Source organism: Sciurus vulgaris (genome assembly GCF_902686455.1).
Source record: "Sciurus vulgaris genome assembly, chromosome: 9".
In the NCBI taxonomy this organism is placed as follows: domain Eukaryota; kingdom Metazoa; phylum Chordata; class Mammalia; order Rodentia; family Sciuridae; genus Sciurus; species Sciurus vulgaris.
The window spans coordinates 24,212,474-24,227,201 of NC_136469.1; the positions used below are offsets into that span (position 1 = coordinate 24,212,474).

At 44.9% G+C, this 14,728-nt stretch overlaps 1 protein-coding gene across 10 annotated transcripts in view; it reads right to left on the reverse strand.

Moving 5' to 3' along the window:
- The window catches only part of ZNF827 (zinc finger protein 827), a 162,292-nt gene that overhangs the window by 69,231 nt on the left and 78,333 nt on the right, over window positions 1-14,728 (reverse strand). For all 10 annotated transcript variants that reach the window (XM_079154128.1, XM_079154126.1, XM_079154131.1 and 7 more), the window contains exons 6-7: window positions 7,402-7,641; window positions 5,051-5,108 (exon numbers count right to left, since the gene is read on the reverse strand). In XM_079154128.1, coding sequence (XP_079010254.1) covers window positions 5,051-5,108; window positions 7,402-7,641 — 298 coding nt within the window. The remainder of the gene's footprint in view (window positions 1-5,050; window positions 5,109-7,401; window positions 7,642-14,728) is intronic.

Consider the following 14,728-nt stretch of genomic DNA (forward strand, 5'->3'; position numbering starts at 1 on the left):
AGATTCTGAAAATTGGGCAAATTAAATATTGGTGTGCACAGCATGAGATGGGTCTATCTTTCTCTGATTTTTTTTTTTTCCCCCGCTCCTGCTTTTTGTCTAGTAACAGAGAACAGGAAGATTCCAGCAGATGCTTCCTTGCTTTTGGAATAAAGCAAGCTGGGTGTGAGAAGTTTCTCTCATAGGCCTGCAATCTTACACCCCTATGGACGCTGAATTATTAATGGGGAAAAGAGAGAACAAATAACCAGAGAGGGTTTTTGGCAGCCGTTGTTTGAGGTTCGGGGTGTTTCGCAACACTGAGCAGTCTGAGTCACCTGCCAGGAGCTATCTGGTTCTTACTCTAGGGCTCCATTTTCCTTTTTGATCTTATCTGGCATCTGGCGGGGCGATGGTCCATGTCAAAAGATATAGATCCTCTTTTTATTCCATTAAACTTTGGGATCTGGTTATGATATCATGCCTCATGTATTTTCATCTACCAAATGATCATAATAGCTGGTTATCTGTTCCCTGCAGAACCTAGGCTCAAGCGGGGAGAGGAAAGAGAAAAATCAGGATTCTATTAGTCTCATAAATGTTCTGTCCTCCTGTTCTCGTGGGTCTGGCCAGGACTCTCTCCTCATCTCATTTGTCAGATAGAATGGCATGAAGAACGCTCAGTTCACACGCTATCTCAGAGGAGACCCAGTTGGATTGAATTTTCTAGACTCTAAGGTTAGACAGGCAAAAGGACAGCCATGTTAGTGTTTGCAGTGAAGTTCCAGCTTTACTCCGGGGGTGCCCATGTGAGGGTACAAACAATCGGGGTGCGGGGAGGCGGGGTCGAGGACTGGTGAGCAGGACCACGTTATGCAGTCATTCCAGCTGCTAAGTAAATTGACTTTTCTGCCTGGCTACGTGGTATACTTCGGTAGACTGCTTTTCTCCTTTACTTTTGGGAAGATGATCCTAATTTACACAACCAAATCTAAGTTCCTCGAAGGAAAACAAAATGCATTTTCAAACCCATTTTGAAAATGATGTCTGGGGTGTGCTTCAAAATCCTGTAGGGGGAGGGGAAAGGAGGGAGGGAGATGGGGAGGCATGGGGCTCAGGACCCAGCATCGTCTCATCTGGGTGAAAGGTACGTGCCCTCCCCTTGGGTATGTGCCTGAGATTTCCCATGGAAAGAGTTAAAACAAAATGAGGCAGAGAATCAGTGATCCAGAAACTTGCACGTTACTGATCTCAACCTTTAGCATCACCGAAACCTCGTTTTAGAAGCTGCTAACGAGGACTGCCATCTGACGTCATTTTCTGCTCTCCACACCTGCCTGTCTTATAGAGAGGCCCTAACAGAGAGCAGAGTGGCCAAGGGCCAGGTGTGAGGAGGGAGGATGTGTAGAGGAGTCACACCAGACTGCACAGAATGAAGGAACTGTTCACACCACGGGCTTCGTGTTCTCTTGGTGCCTGGGATGGAAATCAGCACCCCCCTGTCACTGGTAAGCACGTATCAGGACAGCAAGTATGATGCATTTCTTTTTGGGGTGCTACACTCGTCTTTAGTTACTGTGGTTGGAATCAATGTCAGAATCAATAACAATAAGCAACTGGGCAGGGGAGTTGTGGGTTTGTAAAGGATAGGGAGAAAATCCACTCCTTTCTTCAGTATTGGATGCCTCCCGCGTCCCACTGGATATCCAGACTCCAGTGCAGGAGCTTGCAAGGCGGTTGGGTATCCAAGAGCATGAGGAAGGCAAGACAGGTTCAATCTTAGTCTTGTGAGGCTGGAGCTGCCCTTCCTAATTGAACTGCCTTAAATATACCTGGTAACCCTCCTCCGTGGAAGATTCTGAACTTGATTCCAATCATTGGCCATTGCTTTGAATAGTCAGCTACTTCCAGGAACTCAAACATAAGAAATATGACAACTAAACACCCCAGTAAGTACCTAAACCTCTGGAGGTTCAGGAATTCAGAGGCTTGATGTAAATCTTTTTGAACTGCACCGTGAATCACACCTTATCACCATCCATACACTGTTTTCAGCGTACAAAACAAGTTCCTTCTAAAACCAGGAATCAGAAATAAGAGGAGGCAGAGGAAGGGAGAGAGAGAGAGAGAGATGACATTTCTGCTATCAGTTAAGTTAAATCCCATTTCTTGGCATAAAGCAGCTTGATTCTATTCCACTTGAAGCAATGGGGTAAGAGGTAAAAAAGAAACCTACTTGTGGATAGGCTGATTGAGCCAGCGGCCCTCTTGAAGGAAACAAAGCGTATCAAGGATTTGGTAGAATTATAAACCCAAAGTTCCTCTAACACAGGTTTCTGCTTACAGGGACTCCTAGGAAGCACTTCTTCCTTTGCTTTGGGCAAACGATCTGATTTGAATTTCTTCTTACTCACAATCTCCCAGCGAGAGAAGAATTTAAGGATTGCTTCATTTTTGCCAAATGGTTAAAAGAAAAAAATGCTTTTTTACCCTCTAATTATGCTTCAGCTCCAGCCAAGGCAATGGAGCTTGAGGTGCATTTCAGTTTTGGGGGGCTAGTTCAAACCTCCTCCTGCCTCTTCCCAGAACACCTAAAAGGCACAAAATAACGTGATCTCCAGGCACATCGTTCTGTTATGTACTACCAGGTTATCTTAAAGGGCCAGCAGAAACCCCCTGGCACGTGCCACTGGGTCCTGCCCAGGGCCTCCTTGCTGCACTGGGCACCCGCACAAGCTGCAGAGTGCTGGCTGCTAACTATGAGTGAGAAGCCTCCCCACTGGGAGGACACTTCTACCCTGGGGGGACCTGAAGCTAGTGAACAACCTGGGGGCACAGAGCCTTTGGGATTGAGCTGAAGCTAGACCCCCAGTGAAACCATATCCTAGATCAGGTCTGCCCCTTCCATCTCCTGCCCGTCACCTCCCCTCTGAGGGTACTTCCCCAATAAAGCACCTTATGGGAATCCCTATCTTCTGCTCTATTTCTAGAAAACCTGGTCTATGACACTTCAAGAACCTGATGGAGGGCTGGGAATATAGCTCAGTTGGTAGAGTGATTGCCTCACATGCACAAGGCCCTGGGTTCAATCCCCACCACCACCAAACAAACAAAAAGAACAACAAAAACACCAATGGAAGCAAATTAAAATTAATGTGTATTTTGTTTAGTCAGCCATCTATCAATGTCCACCAATCTGGTGCGTTCCATCATTGCTTAGACCCAGGGGCTCAAGTGATATGCTGTGGCTTTAGGATTACATGTAGGAGGAGCTTACTGCAACTCATATCTACTTGGCATCCAACTTAATAGACAAAATAGCCTTTCCACACCCTGACTCATATCCAGTACAGTCCACAGAGCATCTTCACATGACGCGTTTTCCATCCGTGTCAGAGACGGGGCTTTCCCTAATACTGTCTAGCCCAGGAGGAGGCAAGCTGGCTTTGTTAGTTTCTGATAGATATTCCTGAATTCCAGTGAATACAATTTAAAAACACCTTGGGTTTAAGTTCAGGTGAGTCCTGTCCACATGCCTGACATTGCTCTGAGGTCAATTCATAACACACTGAAATGAAAAGCATCATTCATCTTTTGTTTTGAGAATGAAAAAAGACAAAACCAATCAACTGCACCATTAGGGAGATGGTCTCTGCTTGCTCAGGACAGCCGAGTTCCTTGACTTAAAGATATCTTTGTAGCTCAGGGCTTATTCTCCTGGTTCCTAGCTGTTATCCTGTAAACTCATATTCCTCTTCTGGATCCTGTAAGCTCATGTCTTGGGTTAACTCACAAAACTAAGCATGGTTTGAAGGTGGAGGATCGTCCTTCAAAGGTGGAGGCTGAGTCTTCCCTGAATTCCTTTTCCACAATGTGTTGGGGGGACTGGATGGTTGGTTCTTACCACTTCTGGGTGGCCTTTAAACCCCATCTGAGCAGCCACGCTGGCCGACCTTCCTCTTTGCCTAATGACAGAATGATGGGCAGCCAACATTGGCTAGCTCCTTAAACTGCATTTTCTAAATAGAATACTTCCTTGCCCATAGTGTAGATGATATTGATTTTCCTGTAGTTTAAAAGACTTATGTATTATTAATTTTTGGGGGGGGGGTACTGGGGATGGAACCCAGGGTGCTTAACCACTGAGCCACATCCCCAGTCCTTTTTTATATTTAATTAGAGATAGGATCTCACGAGTTTGCTTAGGGCCTCGATAAGTTGCTGAGGCTGGCTTTGGATTCACTATCCTCCTGCCTCAGCCTCCTAAGCTGCTGGGATTATAGGCATGTGCCACTGTGCACAAACAAAATTAATTTATTTTTGATTCAAGCTCTCCCTATGTTGCCCAGACAGGTCCTGGATTCCTGGGCTCCAGTGACACTCCTGTCTCAGCCTCCTGAGCAGCCAGCACCACACCTGGCTCTTGCAATTTTTTAAAGTATTCTCTTTTTTCTGCTTTAAAAACGCTTGCCTTCTACATGACACTAAGGAGGTAAAAATGTGATATCCTTGGTGACAAAGGATCAGCTCCCAGCCAGACAGCAAGGAGCAGAGTTGCAATAAGGATGGTGGTTTACTGACAGGTTGTGAGAATTCATGAACTACAGACCCAGCCCCCAACCTCAGCTGTGCTACCCATTCAAACTCTCAAGTCAACGAACTTCTGGCAGCTGGCAGTGTAGCTCAGTGGTAGAGCACCTGCTTAGCATGCGTGAGGCCTTGGGTTTGATTCTAGTACCAAAAAAAAAAAAGAAAAGGAAAGAAAACTTCTGCAACAATGATAATAACAACAGGTTCATGACAAAATTTTTGGAAGAAATAATAAAATGGAAAATTTCTCAACAAGGCAACACAGAGTGTATGTTTAATAAATATTAAGGGTCTTCCCCTCATGGTCCTTGGTTTCTGTACTGTTCCCATCAACTGAGAAGTGCTGGCAGAACTGGGTGGAAGAGGCGCGGCTTCTTGGACTCTCAGAGGACACAGTCTGGGGCAAGGTCAAGCGCAGCCCCAGCGGCCCGAGGCCCCACACAAGGGAGTTCTGAGGGGGACCCCACGCCACGTGGCCTACCTGGTGGTCGTCCGGATGGTGTTTTCTTTCGTGTGATTGTGCTCTTTGCTCACTTTTTCTGGAAGGAGAAAGAAGGAAACACAGGTCTCTTAGGTTGTGGTCACTCGGCTCTCATCTTTTAGCCTTACGCAGAAACACCCCAGCAATTCTTTGTCTTTTGTGGCTTTCTTTTGGTTTCTTTTTTCTACATTTGGATCCTCCCTGTCTCACTGAGAAAGATGCCTCAAAAGTCCGTAGACAGGATCCACAAAAAGAATTTTATTGAATACCAATCAAAGGGAACTAGTTAATAAGTTTCAGGTGGGATGTCTGAGCCTCATCGGCCTGAGTGCACATAGCCCCCACCCACAGAGATACGTACACAGAGACAATTATTTCTACTCTGTATTTCTCCAGCTGAAAATTTCTGCTTTCCTCTGATTCAGCATGAAAACTGCAATTGCTGCAACTGTTCCGCCCCTGGCTTTGATGACAACCTTTACGCATTCTGTGTGGCTAGGCCCCTTTGTGAGAGAGGATATAAAACAGCCAGAAGACCTCTTGGTGCTGCAGTCATCGACTGCTGATTCTGATAAATGTCACCATGGACAAAAACAGATCATTAGACACGAAGAGGGAGACCCTCCCTTACGGGGTCCTGGGGTCTGAATCTCCCAGCTGTCAGAAATTATTTAATTAGCTTCTAAGAACACAAAAGTTGATCTCTGGCGTTCTCAATTCAGTTCAAATGGGGAGGACTCTACCCTGACCACAGTGGCTCTCGATGACTTCCTTTAAGCAGCTAGAGAAATCATGACTAACTTTACAAGGGTCTCAGATTTCAATAGCAGGGCAGGTTAAAAAACTCCTAATACTGTGGGGTTTTAGAAAAATGTAAACAAAGGTTTACAACATCTGTCCCACACTTTGTAATACTTAGTCTGAAGCCACAGTGTGTGTGTTTATATGGACAATTCCTTTCTGTCCATTCAACAATGACAAGGGTGAACTGGAAATGGCAGCCAGTGTTCTTGCAGAGAGCAGGAAGTTGGAGCTAAGTGACTTGTCTGAGGTCACCCAGGCCAGGACAGCACCAGGGTGAGAACTCTCAGACACAAAGTTTTTAGCTGATAGGCAACTGTGATAATGTACCGTGAGAGACTTTCTGAAAAAGAACCACACAGGTCTCACTTTTGCTAATTTTAACTCTTAAATCATTTTAATCATTGTCAAAGCAATACTGTTTTTAGATATGTCTCAGACTTCAAAGAAAAATCACATGGTTTTGGAGCTTGTAAAGACCTGGGTCTTAAGAAGTTTATCAAATTGGTGATTTCCAATAATGCAGAGATCTGAGCAAAACCAGCACTTGTTTGAGAATCCGGGGGCCACCATTTTCAGCACGATCTGGTCATTACCCAGCTAGGAAGTGTCGCCAGACTCAAGGGGAACTATCATGGTGGCACACAGATTCTTTCCTGTGTTTTTCTTAAGGAGGAAGGTAAATGACCATTTAAATCATGAAGAATTTAATGGATGTTTTGTTACCCATAACAACACATTTTATCAAACACTAGTAACAGATTCCACTGATGCATGAACTTCAAAATGTAGGCCAATGTTTGACTATGAACAAGGTGCATATGCTTCTGTCAAAATGAGTCTTATATGTGTGCATCTCAGTGTCAATCACGTTCAAAGAATAACCACATATTAAATTTTTTTAAGGACGAATGGTGTGTGGCTTGAAAGGTACTGACTGGGACCGTCAACTATTTCATCCAGACACTTTACTGTGCTGGCCATTACCACATTTTTGAATTGCCAAGTATTCAGAGTAGAAAAAGTTGGCTTACAGAAAATATTCTCTTAGGCTATAGCTGGAAATAGTCTTCATCCTTTTGATTTCTGTTTAGCAAGTTATAACATGATCTCATTAAGTCAGACCACACTAATTTGGAATTCACGGTAATTTCAGTCGCTACTGGAGCAAACTTCAGTGTATCTTTTGCAAAGTAGAAAAAAAAAATGGCTGTTAATCAGATCAACAACCAAAACAAAATCAGAGGTGAGGTTTTTAGCCTGGATCATTTGCACCAAATTGTCGAGTTCTCGTTTCAAACGATTACTAACTATTTATTAAAGAAAGTTTGGCAGGAATGCTAATTGGCAATGCTTTATCAACTGGCTCATTTGTGTGGTAGTCTGGGTGTTAAGGTAACAAAATTGATTTCTGCCTAACACATCCTATCATGCAGGTTGGCTTTTCTGTTTTTCCTTTTTATTTATTTACTTTTTTACCTTGTTAGGAGGGTTTTCCTCCCAGTGGTTTTCAATGGTTGACATTTTTTTTTTCCTAACCCTGAACATACCAGACAGTTGAAAGAGAAGCTCAGAAGCCATCTTCACGGAGATGTCCTGACTGAAGAGGTTTCTCTCTGGGGGAACTCTGCCCTCTGGCATCTTCTGTAAGGGTTCGGTTTTCTCTCGCGCGATTAAAGTGCTGTAGCCAGCATTCCGGCTGGGTGATATGGAGACGTGGGGGTCCTGGACGTCAACCTCCATGGGTTCCTCTTTAATCCTCACCGTCCGCGTTTCTTTGTAGCTTTCCGCTGCAAGCAGGTGAATAGAGAGAAACAAAAACATGCCACTGTTTCTTAATTCTGAACCAATTCCAGTTTCTAATCACAAAGAAAACTCTGAGGCTGAGTGAAGGAATAGTCTGGAAAGAGTGGGCGCCACGATAAGCTGGAACATTGTTTGGAACCACTGGTTCAACCCATCTGACTTCTAAAAAGGTGAGAGACTGAGACTTCCATTTTTCAGCCCAGATAAATGAAGTGGCTTATCCAATGTCACACAGAGGGCAACGGAGACAGGTCTTGGTGTCCAGGTCTAGAACTCACCTGGTTTCCTGACTAGGGTCTCCTTATCACCCCTGTGCCCCCTTCCTCTCCACCATGCTGCTTCCAATACCAGTGGAGAACACAGTCAATGCCTGTCCTTGTTTTGTCTATAACTTACTCAATTGCAGTAAATCAAATAAGAGCAAACCTGTTAATATTATAATTTCTTCCCTCTATTTTTAAAGCTGGGATCAATTTTTTCCTCTATCTCTCTCTCTCTCTCTTTGAAGGCACCTAAATTAATAAAGAGTAAATAAGGTGAATTCAATGGAGACATTTATACCTTGCTGGAAGCTAGTAATCCTAAAGACCACCCAGGAAGTTAATTGTAGTTCAAGGATTAACACCCAGAAGAACAGCAATCTCACAGGTTATAATAACAGTTCAATTGACTGACAGCTCTTCCTTTGGGTGTGCCTACTAGATTTTTCATCTTTAATCTGAAACACATTTGCTTTGCAAGGTCTGAGAGTCTGTTCATCACTTAGAAGTGATGGTAGGACATCTTTGAAACAAAGTGGGACAATCAGTGCAGACAATCAGTGCCACTTTAAAATATGATCACACTTTCAATTCAATAAATAGTTCTTGTAACTACTGTGTACACAGCATTCTAGAAAATGAAAAAACTAAGGAGACTAAGACGGGTAGATGAAAGATAAGACATCTATCTCTAGGTATCTATGAAGAGCGGCCCTAAAAAGATACATCTATGTCCAAATCTTAGGAACCCAGAAATGTAATACTATCTGGAAAAAAAGACTTTGTAGATATGATTCAGTTAAGGATTTCAAAATGACACTGCCCTGGAGGATCCAAGGTAGACCCTAAATCCAATGACAAGCGCCCTTACTGGAGACCAAAGAGGGTAAGATACAGATACTGTGGAAAAGCCCACAGACTGGAATTATGCAACAAGTCACCAACTGCTGGAGCCACCAGAGGCTGGTAGAAGTAAGGGAGGATCCTCTTCTACTAGGTACTGGCTGCCCAACTCCTTGGCCGGGCCTCTGGCTTCCAGAATCATGATAAGCTACCACATGGTGGACAGCTTTGTATAATAGGCCTGGGAAATCGATACAAACAGATGATTGACAGACAGAGCAACAAGACTGTCCACGGTAGAGTCAGAAGAAGGGAAAGGGAGACTTCCCTACTGCTGAGCTCGCTGTCAGAGATACTGTTTTCCTGCCAAGCATGGCCCCAATGAAAGTCAAATACCTGTAGAGTTTTGATGAGCAGTGAAAAAGACAGAAGAGCACTTTAAATTAAATAATTAAAATTAATATGGTGTTATAAATGAGATCTTATTTAAGAAGCATGCTAATTGTACCACCCCCCTACTCCTGACATGTTACACATGCTCCTCAGGAAAAACTACTTGCTTCTTGTCAGCATCTACACTGCAGGCAACTGGGATATTTAATTTAGATCGTCTCCCCTTCCCCATTCCTACCAAGCTGTTTTGTTCCCTACATGTCTGTGAAGTAGCACATAAAACTCAAGTTCACTGTGTTGTGAGAAGAAGGAGGAGGAAGAGGAAAAGGAGGAGAAGGAGGAGGAGGAGGGGGAAGAGGAGGAGGAGGAGGGGGAAGGGGAGGAGGGGGAGGGGGAAGAAGAGGAGTGAGAAGAGGAAGAAGAGGGAGGAGAGGAGGAGGAAGAAGAGGAGGAAGGAGAGGAGGGTGGAGGAAGGGAAGGAGGAGGGGAAGGAAGAAGAGAAAGCATTCCAGGTACTGTGCTCAGCTCCTCTGCCTTCACTTGCAGTCCACCTTCTTTAGTACTGGCCAACTTTGGTAATGGCCATCAGACCTCCTGCTGGCTTACCCACTCAGGAAAGCAATCATAGCACACCTTTCCCTCTTCATGTTCCCCCAAAGTACTTAATATTGGAAAATAAACAGTGGGGTTGGAGTCACAGGTACATAAGGCTACCTCTGCACCCCACACTGGTAAGTCATTCCAAAGCCTGAGGGCAAACATGAAGAGACACCAGACCAAACACAAAGCCATTCACTGAGTAAAAACAAACAAACAAAAAACAAAACAAAACAAAACAAAACTCAACAGCATAAAAAGCAAGGCTAGAAAGAAGCTCCATGATTTATCTTCTCCCACAACCCCATCTCCCAACTTTGACCCTGGATTAAAAACTACCTGGCTATTTGCAGCACTGACTTTAATAAAATTAGTTTTTAAAATCTACTTGGGATCATTTCAAGTATGATTTGCATGGAAGTGTTTCTGCCCTTTCTTATGACAACTCTTGACCTTTCAAAAATGCACAGAACACTGATCACTGATAAAAACCTTTAGCATCCTTAATCTCCCTGATGGATTCCAGACTCAGAGAAGGGTTTTCAAACTAACATCTCAATGGATGAGTAAGACATATTACAATCAATATTTTTATAGCTGTTTCTGTTCCCCGCATTATTGCCAAGTGTTTCCTTGCTTTAAAAAAAAAAATGAGAAGTTCTCCATCTTGGCACTATCACCCTAGGGGTCAGGATTTCTGCTGTTTGGGGCTGTGCTGTGCACTGCAGAATGTTCAGCCACATCCCTAGTCTCTACCAACAAATACCGGTGGCACCACCCTCTGGCATTAACAATCAAAAATGACTCCGGACGTTGCCGGCTTCTCCGGGAGGGGAGGGCAGACTCACTCTGGTTGACAACCGCTGCTGGAGCTCTTGCCACATTCTATTTTTCCTTCCAAAACAAAAAAGTTAAAACTGCATCCAAGGCAAAAACAGAAAGAAAACCTTCTCTTACGCTTTAGCCTAGTCTCACCCTAATATGAATCAGCATCTCAGCCAGGTCCCTGGGCAGGTTGGCCTGGGAGCACAAGTGTCTGCTCCACTCCCCGCTGGGTCCCTGGGTCCCTCTTCTGCCAAGGACGATCTCGCAGAACAAGAGCGGACTTCATCTGCCCCACTCGCTCTTCGCTTTGACTCCACCCGGGGACACGTCTATACACCAGGACTTTACTCCTTTCCCTACCCACATGATGGGACTAGTTTTAGACCCTCTTTTTAAAGGAATAGCATAAATCTTCATTTTATTCTGAGTGATCTATACATTGCTATTCCAAGAAAGAAATCAGGACATAAAATATACATGAGGGACAAGGTGTGAAGAGCAGGTGATGCTTGGGGCGTGGGCTATGCATGATGATCCACCGAGACGAGACTCTTATTTGTATTTTGGAATTTCCTAAGATAAATAGCGATACTGTATCATGTACCTAGTTTTTTTTTTTTTTTTTTTTTTTTTTTTGTAATGAAAACCAATATGCATCCCCATAATAAGATGACAAAGATCAGTTTCTGACACTAATGTAGAATGACGTTAGCTACAATACCTAGTAGCATTTTTAGGGTAGGCTTGTCAAATGGGTAAATCTGGGTCCAACTCTGCTGGGCAACAGAAAAGGAAAAGGTAATTCCACTGTCTTTTTTACCTTCATAAACCAACACATAACAGCCAGCCAGCTATGCAGTATTTCACCCATCAGCCACTCGGTCATCTTACAGCCTGTCTTTAAGGTCCACTACGTCCTCAGCATTGTGGTAGATGGTGTGAACTTCAGCAAGACACAGTTCACGCCCTCAAGCTGTTGACATCTAGAAGACTGACCACATGAGGATAAATATCCCTTTAATACAAGAAGGAAAGTTAAAACCCAGGGTGTCAGACAGGAGCCAAAGCCCAAAGATGGAACTGTACTTTCCCTGGGCTATTTGGGAACATCCTGTTGTCTGATTTGCTGGAGGGCCAAGGTGCAGAGGCGGAACTGGAGCTTGGGCAGGCAGTACTCCCAGAGTAACAGAAGCTACTTCATGTTTGTCCTGCATTGTTTTCTTCAAAACTGTCTGGGAACTAAGCTCTTCTCCTGTCCCTGGGTAAAATCTCAGGCAGGCCCATAGCCTGGCAATTCTTCATGAATATAAAGATTTATCAAAGCTTCTTTGGACAGAAAAATGGTTTGAGATAGAAGCCAAAATACTCAGTCCCACGTGATGTGGCACAGACCTTCCGAGGAAGCCTGGGGGAGTGGGGAGGAAGGGGCATGGCCGGCCCCTCTCTGTCTCACTGCCTTCTCTCCCACACACCTGCTCTCCTTCAGACAGGACAGAGGAGGTGGGCAGAGAGGAGGGTGTGGGGAAGGTCCTCTCTCACTGTCCTACTGTGGACTGGTTTTGTGCATCCGGGGCCAGCAGCCATCTCTCTCCTGGGGCATGCCTATGAGGTCTTCCTCCGAAGGAGGGCCTTTCACTTAGAGGTGATCTTTCTCTCTTCCCTTCAATTCTCTTTCTGTGGGTCAACTCCTTCCAGCCTGGGGCCACTCAGTTCCTCCACAGCCTCTCCCAGACCTGTCTGCTTCCATCTTCCTTTGTGCTTTGGTCCCCTGGATTCTCACAGAGCCCCCTCTGGACAGCAGTTGAGACAAAACCCACACCAGCCATCCTTTGGGGATCTGGCCAAGGTCTGGGCTATGGGAAACAATCACCTCTTATTTGATGGAAGAGAAAAAGTTGAGGTCTAACCTACCATCATGGCAGCTCTTGCTTGTCCCTGGAAGTAGCCTGCCAGCCCACTTCTGCCCTCTAGATTTGCCAAGCAGATGTCAGACTCCAGGCCACTGTGCTCTGGACTGCGCGAAACAGGATGCACCTCCCAGTTGGTGTCCCTGAAAGCCATACTCTACTTTTGAGTAGGACTGGTTCCCCTTCCCCTAGGGGAAGAACTGCAGTCCAGTTCTCTCCAGAGAAATCTTCTAAATCCCTCTCATCCAATCTTCAATAACCTCTCATGTTGATATTTTCAATCTGGCCAGGAAGCCTGTTTTGTTTCTATCATGATGAAATACACATAAAATTAACCATTTCAACCATTTTCACATCTACAGTTCAGTGGCATTAAGTTCAGTCACATGGTTGGGCCCCCATGGCTCCATCCATCTCCAAAACTGAAACTCTGCATCCATCGAACGATAAATCCTGTTGCCCTCCCCAGCTCAGGCTTCCCGTGAGCCATCTACCCCACTCCAACTTTGTCTCATTGCCAAGAGTTTAAGAATCAGCTTTCTTCTTTAAATCCTTCATGCTTTAACCATAGTGGCGAAGTCAAATTTTCTGTTAAACACAGAGACTAACGAAGAATGTCAGATTATGTTCCACAGAAATAAAATTGGAGAGGTGGATAGGGGCTGAATATGGAATCTGAGGTGCTGGGTTTGGAAGTTGGTACCAAATGAGGATTAGGCAAGAAGTCATCTGTCAGGGATGCTGAGCAGTGGCACTTTAAAGGACACGAGAAAAGAGAAGGGGGGGGCACTTGAGTTTATTGTAAAGATTCAAGCAAGGGATGAGACTTTTAAAAATTCTACGCTGTTTAAACCTCTAAGATTTGGATGCCAATATTAATAAGAACAAAGAAAATAGAGAAGGTGGGTTGGGAAGAAATACAGAGGAAGCTCCGCAGTTCTGCTGTGCCTAGGTCTTGATTCCTGCAGGAAGCGGAGGTTGTGATGGCTTACGGGCAGGCAGAGAAGAACGGCCATGACATGGAGCTTGGAAGCCATCTGTGCCCACGGGACCAGGTGAGATCATCAAGGGAGAGAGAGCGGTTTAAGGGAGGAAGTGTTACTTCCTACTCTTAAAGAGGAAGAAGAAAAGAAGCAAGGAGAAGGGGGGAGGGGGAGTGGTGCAGCATGGTGCAGTAGCAGGACTGCACCAGAGAGAAGCAGGACTCTGAGGCACCTGGTGTGCCCCTGCATTCCTGCCCTCAGTCCCTGCACCCATGCAGCCGTCCCTTCTCTGTCCCATCAGAAACCCTGCCTCCCCCCCTGCATCACCCCTCAGCATCCTCTGATACTGATGGATTCCAGCTGCCTGCTTTATTTCCTTTATGTGCTCTTGACTTTCTAAATACTCTGATAAAATCCTACTCAGCTTTCAAACTTCTGTCTAGATGTCCCCTCTGCAAGTTGCCTTCCTGCATCTTCCTTGAGTGGCAGTTTCTCCTCTGTTCCATTCTCGATCTGCAAACACTGTGACGCCTTACAGTGCCACTGTCCTTTGTAGACCGTGCTCCCCTCTGGACTGAACGCCGTCCACCCTCCTGAGTTAGCACAGGGCCACACCCTTGGCATACTTCATGTTCATGTGGGTTCTCTGCATATGTCACTTGAGGCAGGGCACGCAGTAGGTGCATAAGACTCTTCTCCCTTCTCTGATGCTGCAGTCTGCCATACACACACATGGGACGAGCTCAACACAAATCATGTAAGTGCAGAAACACTGGCAAGGGCAGGACATCAACAATATTGATTGACGGTCCCTTCCCTAGACTGTATATGATCTGATCCAGAAGTGGTATTTTTATCTATCTATCTTATCTATTTATTTATTTATACTGGTGATTAAATCCAGGGGCGTTTAACCACTGAGCCACATCCCCAGTCTCTTTTTATTTTTTATTTTGAGATAGGGTCTCACTAAGTTGCTTAAAACCTCACTAAGTTGCTGAGGCTGACTTTGAACATGTAATCCTTCTGTCTCAGCCTCCCAAGCCACTGGAATTATAGGCATGTGCCACCATGCCCAGTTTCCAGAGTGGTATTTTAGAAAGGAAATCTTAAAGGGCCTCTGGAAGCAACATCAACCATGCCAAACTGAAGCTATTCCTTTTCTAGGATGATATTCCTCTCAATCGGATTAATGAAAACATTTTAATCTCCAGCTTGCCAGCTTTGAAGACAGAGAGGTCTTGATTGGGCATAAAACACCTT